At 42.2% G+C, this 6,787-nt stretch overlaps 1 protein-coding gene across 3 annotated transcripts in view; it reads right to left on the reverse strand.

Moving 5' to 3' along the window:
* Positions 1–6,439, reverse strand: part of LOC128582429 (zinc finger protein 260-like) — a 43,837-nt gene extending 37,398 nt beyond the window's left edge. For 2 of the 3 annotated variants that reach the window (XM_053586350.1, XM_053586348.1), the window contains exons 1-3: positions 4,443–4,489; positions 3,453–3,555; positions 1,550–1,607 (exon numbers count right to left, since the gene is read on the reverse strand). Coding sequence is in view for 2 of the 3 variants with exons in the window: in XM_053586348.1 (XP_053442323.1) it covers positions 1,550–1,564 (15 nt within the window). In the remaining variant the exon portion in view is untranslated. Of the gene's footprint in view, positions 1–1,549; positions 1,608–3,452; positions 3,556–4,442; positions 4,490–6,312 lie in introns of those variants that run through there. The other variant, XM_053586349.1, reaches the window with a different exon arrangement.
* Positions 6,440–6,787: the final 348 nt, after the last annotated feature.

Raw genomic sequence — 6,787 nt, forward strand, 5'->3', positions numbered from 1 at the left:
CGTTAAAAAAAAAGTAAGCAACAACCATGAAAAAAAAGATTCACAAATAAATCTGTTCATATCAAAATGTAAAATTGTCAGCTTGGCCAACACAGCCAAGACCCTATCTCTACGAATACATTTTTAAATTAGCCAGGTGTCATAGGATACGCCTTTAGTCCTAGCTATTCAGGAAGCTGAGGCGGGGGAATCACTTCAGCCCAGGAATCTGAGGATGCACTGAGAAAGAATCTCATCTTTGCCCTCGGTAGAGTGCTGTGGTATCATCGTAGCTCACAGCAACCTCAAACTCTTGGGCTCAAGTGATTCTCTTGCCTCAGCCTCCCAAGTAGCTGGGACTACAGGCACCCACCACAATGCCCGGCTATTTTTAGAAGTGGGGGGTCTCGCTCAGGCTGATTTCAAACTCGTGAGCTCAGGCAATCCACCTGCCTCAGCCTCCCAGAGTGCTGGGTGTATGATTGTAATTATATAAAACATACAGAATAGGCAAGTCCATAGAGACAAAATGTAGATTTGTGACTGCCAAGGACTGAGGTCAAGAGTGAATAGAAAGTGACTTTGTTTCCAGAAGCTGAAAATGCCCTGGAACTAGATAACACCGTGAATATACTAAATGTCACTGAATTGTGCACTTTAAATTGTTAACGCTATGTTACAAGTATTCTACCGCAATAAAAACACACAAAATTGGTGACTTTTAGAGACCAAATTCCAGCAAATGGAGGGGAAGAATTCATTCTGCCTGAAGCATGGGTTGAAATTTGATTACGTGCAGAGACAACTGACAGAAAATAATCTCTTCACTGAATACCCTATACACAGAGCAAGACTAAAAATCCTGGAAAGTTATTTTAAGGATATACAGTCAATTTATTCTCTATACGTTCTAAGTTTTATCCTGAAAAAAACAAGACCATCGGAAAGCATCAACATGAGCTTGAATAACAGGGTCCCCTGAAAAACTTCATTAACTAAGTATGGCTTGGTACCTAAACTGAAGAATAATTACAGGCATTTTTTTCATGGTTATCACTAGAAAATGTCCATCTTTAATAGGTTTTGTTTCAGCTTTCAGGATCAGAAGGTCTTTATGCACCAAAAGCAATCAGGTAGCTTTATTCTGATTATCAATGAAAGTCATGTAACAGACTATCTCTTTTTGCCATGGCGAGCAGAAAGGTTAGAAATATTTGTGACTCAAATTTAATAATTTCATATATATACTCGCACAAATACACATATAGACACACATATATACTGTTTATCTCCTTGCCAACTTTGCCCTATTAATCTTCTATTCCAATGCTACTGGCCTGTAGACCTCAACATTAACATCACCTGTAATCTTTTTAAAAATTCTCAGGCCCTATTCTATGTTTTAACAAACTTACCAGGTCATTTTTATGTACACTAAAGTTTGAGAACCACTGTGTTACACTGTTTCCTTTATCGTTATATATTTCTATTGTTCCATTTGAAATGTAAGAGTCACTAACCTTATAAAATTCATTGTAACACAAAATATAGAATGACTTCAACAACTCACATAGGATTTCTTCATTTTCGGCTATCTTGGAAAAATGTAGAAATCTCCAGAGGTATAGCTGGGATAGAAAAAAAGGAATGAAATCACTGAAGGTACAAAATGTCTTACAACTCCTAGATTTGCCTACTTAAAAAGCTATAACTATCACATAGGTAAAATGCCTCTCTGTGGGAGAATACGCTTTTTAAGACACATCAAGTGCCCATCTATGACTGATACGATCGTGTGGAGCTTGGAGGTACAATTCTTTACTGAATGAATGTAACTGTTTTCTACTAATTTTTTTTTTTTTTTTGAGACAGAGTCTCACTTTGTCCCCCTTGGTAGAGTGCGGTGGCATCACAGCTCACAGAAACCTCAAACTCTTGGGCTCAAGCAATTCTCTTGCCTCAGCCTCCCAAGTAGCTGGGACTACAGGCACCCACCACAATGCCCAGCTATTTTTAGAGAGGCGGTCTCACTCTGGTTCAGGCTGGTCTCCAACCTGTGAGCGCAAACAATACATCCACCTTGGCCTCCCCGAGTGCTAGGATTATAGGCATGAGCCACTATGCCCAGCACTACCAACTTTTTAAAAAAACAACATATGTAACACTTTGCGTTTACAAATAAAAAAAATTATGAGAAAAATGGTTAAACAAATCAAAAAACACTAAATAACCTGAGCCTTCAGGATGTATTGATGTGGATTTCTCTGTTTATTCCTTGAGTTACAGAAATAAAGCTATCAAAAAAGGGATGGAGGATAGTCCCAGCTACTCGGGAGGCTGAGGCAAGAGAATCGCTTAAGCCCAGGAGTTGGAGGTTGCTGTGAGCTGTGTGATGCCACAGCACTCTAGTGAGAGTGATAAAGTGAGACTCTGTCTCTACAGAAAAAAAAAAAAAGGGATGGAGGCACTTTAAGGAAGTGCCACTTTAAGGTTCTCAACCTTTCTAATGCCATGATCCTTTAATACGGTTCAGGTTGAGAACTGCTGCTTTAAGGTAAGGTCACTTTTTTCTTTTTTTGAGACTAGAATAGCAAGTCTCACTCTTTTGCCACAGGCTAGACTGCCCTGGTTATAGTTCACAGCAACCTCAAACTCCTGGGCTCAAGTGATCCTCTTGTCTCAGCCTCCCAAGCAGCTAGGACTATAGGTGTGTGCCACCACATCTTGCTAGTTTTTCTATTTTTAGTAGAGATGGGATCTGGCTCTTGCTCAGGCTGGTCTTGAACTGCTGAACTCAAGCAGTTCACCTGTCTTGGCTGCCCAGAGTGCTAGGATTACAGGCATAAGCCAATGTACCAGGCCAGTAAGGTCACTTTTAAATTGTTTTTCTACAGTATATGTTTTTCAGTATACCTTTTTTAACAGTGATAATGTGATCAGCACTAGCCTGAGTGTCAGGAAAGTCAATGTCATCTCTTGGTTCTGCCACTAATACAAAGGCAGAGAAATTCACTTACACTCTTGGGGCTAATTTTTCCCAACCATGAACAAGACAAACAGAAAACCTTTCTTGTACTGTCCTGTAATGCCACAATAAAACAATTCATCAGCATTTTTTTCAGATGCCAGATTCATGGGGTGAGAAATGCTCAGAATGTGGAAACAGTGAGTGAAAAATAAACAGTGTGAGACTGTACTGGAATTGGTAAGAGATGGAATTTATTCAGATCTAGCTGTAAAACCAATTTCCCCAGGGCACGTCCCCCAAACCTCTCAGTTAAGTTATATTTCCAGCATGGCGTAACATTCCTTATTCCTCACAGCCTAGTTCCCCTCTCTCTAAGTCTGGTCCAGACCGTTTTCCAGGCAGGGCTTCTGGATGCTGCAACATCACCCAAATCTGTATTCTGAGAAGGCTGTGCAAATCTAGGATCTGTTCCTTCCTGGGAATTTGCCTCTACTCAGAAACTCACTCAGATGTGGAGTGGTTCTTCTCCACGTGGGATTCTGTTCCTGGAGATGTCTCCTTCTTACTTCACAAGAGGTGCTTTGCTCCAAGGAGGATGTGAAATGCACCTAAGGGACAAGTTTATTTCAGTTGGTACCTTTACCCATGGCCACAATTTAACACTGAATATTCCCTGTCCCATAGAATCTCAGGTCAGACTCTCAATGAACTAGAATCAAGGCTGGTGTGAACAGAGACAAGTCTGGACTATACAAACCCAAGAAAGAGTCACACTGTCTCACCCAAAGGCTCTGAAGATAAATCTAGACATCCAAGAAACAGAACTGCTGCATGACAGACTCAAGCCTTCGAATTATTTCTTCACACTTAGAATTGTTCTTAACTGCTGTGGAGCATGCAATGCTGTCTTTTATAACCAGATTGATAAATTAGAAAGCCCAGGACAGGACACTTGGAGAAACGTTTGAGTTTTTCTTCCAGGGTGTTTATCTGTTAGTTTTGTATGTAACTTTCTTCCGTCTCCTTTCCTTTGTGTGGAAGAGTTACTGTCCTTAGGGCGAGACTGTAAGAAAAGCGTTACATTAACAGCAGCAGCTATTATTTACTGCCAAGCAGGGTGCTACTACGTTATCGAATCCAATGGGCAACCTCAGGAGGCAGGTATTACTAATACCCTCGTTTTATATAAGTAAATCCAGTCTCACGTACATTATTACCTAGGAAGGAACCATTCTTTTACACCCAGTGGACTACGGCGCCAACGCACCCTTTGACCCCGCCCCCTCCGCACGAGGGTCGGCCACGCGCGAACTCCACCGTCTCCCGGGCCGCGCCGCAGCGTTCCCACACCGGACCCCAGTCCTGCTCCCGGCCCAGACGCTCCCAACCCAGCAACCACCCCCCTCCCTGAACTGCGCAACAGCTCCGACAACTCTGGCGCAAATCCGGGCGCAAACCCGCTCCCAATCCGGGCGGACCTAAGCCGCGCTGAGACCTGGTGGCTCCGGGAACATCTCCCATGCCAAGACCAAGACGCGTCCCAAGGGAGCTGCACATGCGCAGAAGAAGCCTCTGCAGCCTCGTCCCCCAGACATGCGCGGTGAGCCTGCGGGCGGCTGGACTCAGTCTCCCAGAAACCTGCTTGCTGGTGGCCTTGGGAAAGGTGGGAAAGTTCTACCGATTTAGCAGTTCAGAGGTTGTGCTTCAGGGATAGCGCTTCTGCCGTCAGTAGCCTTGGATTTGTTCGGTACCGAGGGTAAATGGTGCCTGTCTATAATTGAGAGAGGATACCCAAGAAGGATGAGGTCTAGAAGAACAGGTCTTATCAAGGAGACCACAAGGAAACACATGCAGGGTCCTCTCCACGGTGACTCAGCTCTTGGGAATTTGTAAACTTAACTTCCTGAAACTTGGAAATTTCCAAGTTCTGTGAAATCCTTTAGTTCTGTAGGGGTGGGAATAGCATCTCCCTCTTGATTCAAACTGGCCAAATGAGAAGGGTACCTGTGGGGTGGAACTTTTTGACTGTCAATAAAAAGGGAAAGACCAAGGCAGTCAAGAGCATGGCAGTCTGTGCTGTAAGCTCCCAGCTGGTGAATAAAGCCCTTCCTCTTATAAACATGGTTTTTGGGTGCTCTTTCTCTTGGTTGGGCCTTGTCTTCCTGCAACATAATCAGTGTGCCATTGGAACACCAAGCTACAAAAGGAACTGAAGATGTGAATCAGTGTGCCTTAGCACTATAAATGAGAAAGTTAATTTAAATACTAAGAAATTAAACTAATTAAAATACTAGTAATTAAATAAAAATGTGATTAAAAGGGAACATTTTAAAAGAAAAAATAATAGTTTTTCAGCAAAGGTAAGCAAGCTGGCTCTTCAAATTTCAAATAAAAATAAATCGAGAAGAAACTGTTCAAAAAGTCGATTGCAATAAGAAACATGCTCCAACTTGAGGATTTGCAAGTATCTCAAAGTCAAATAGAAAAGGGATGTTCTTTTATAAAAAGGAGCTTGCACGTGGAGGAGTGGTGAGCAAACCCCATGATGAGAGCAGTCTGATAGGAAATGTTTGTCCCTGCCATTCTTGGGCTGAGTTGTTAGGGGAGCATGGTCTGCGTTTGAGTGCTTGCTCAGATTTGGGGATAGGCCAAAGTTTAGTGCCCTGTGGGGAAGAAAGGAACCTGACTAAAATCTGGTCAGGCTAAATCAGTGGGTTATTAGTGAGCACTATGAACGCTTGGCCACAGATCACGAAAGTAATATATGCATATTTTAGATAAATTTAGAAATACAAATGAACAAATGAAATGAGCACAAGCACTTCACAAATTCTCACCTGTGTTCAACCACAATTAAATGTTGGGTGTAGCCCTTCTGATTCTTTTACAAAAACAGGATCATTAGAACCAAAAATAGAATCATGATTATGTATAACTTTGTACCAGACAATGCATACTGAACATTTTTATTCATATCATGTTATAAAATCAACTGCTATAGAAAATAAAATCCCATTTACAACAGCAACAAAGACATGTAAATGTTAGTATCAGATTGCATAAGAAATCAGGAAAATCTGTGTGAAAATAATTATACTGCTTTATATGTAATATTTGCCCTTAAAAGCCCTTGAACACCAATTCATCAAAATTAGTGGGGAGTGATATCAAAAAACAATGGTGGACTAGGAAGCTTCAAAAATTGGTCCTTCCACTAAACCATTCATTAAGATAACAAAAACTGACAGTGTCAGCTTTTTTGGAACTCTGGAATCAAGTAAAAACAGCAAGCGATGGCATGCTTAATGAAGAAAGAGGAAGTTAAAATTTAGTAAGTATTGTGGCATTTTCCTTAACCCACTTACCATTCTCCCATTCTTCACCTTTGTAGTGACTGTGGGGACACCAGCTTGCATTCTTGGTGGGGAGTGGGGGGTGGGGGGAGACTTTGCTCTTAAAAAAATTGTAGTTCTCTGTTTTGACCAGTCTGAAGATCCTGAGGGTTGAACAGAGTCTTTTGTTCTGCCCCTCCCAGCTCCCCACCCCCTAGCTATAGTGACCTCCTAGGTTGAGCCAGTCAAATGCATTTAAAGGCATACATACAGGTTGAGCATCCCTAATCCAAAAATTTGAAATTCAAAATTAGAAATTCTCCAAAATCTGGCAGCGCCTGTGGCTCAGTGAGTAGGGCGCCGGCCCCATATGCCGGCCAAACTGCAACAACAACAAAAAAAAATAGCTGGGCGTTATGGTGGGCGCCTGTAGTCCCAGCTGCTGGGGAGGCTAAGGCAAGAGAATCATGTAAGCCCAAGAACTGGAGGTTGCTGTGAGCCGTGTGAC

This window comes from Nycticebus coucang, chromosome 3 (assembly GCF_027406575.1).
Source record: "Nycticebus coucang isolate mNycCou1 chromosome 3, mNycCou1.pri, whole genome shotgun sequence".
NCBI lineage: Eukaryota > Metazoa > Chordata > Mammalia > Primates > Lorisidae > Nycticebus > Nycticebus coucang.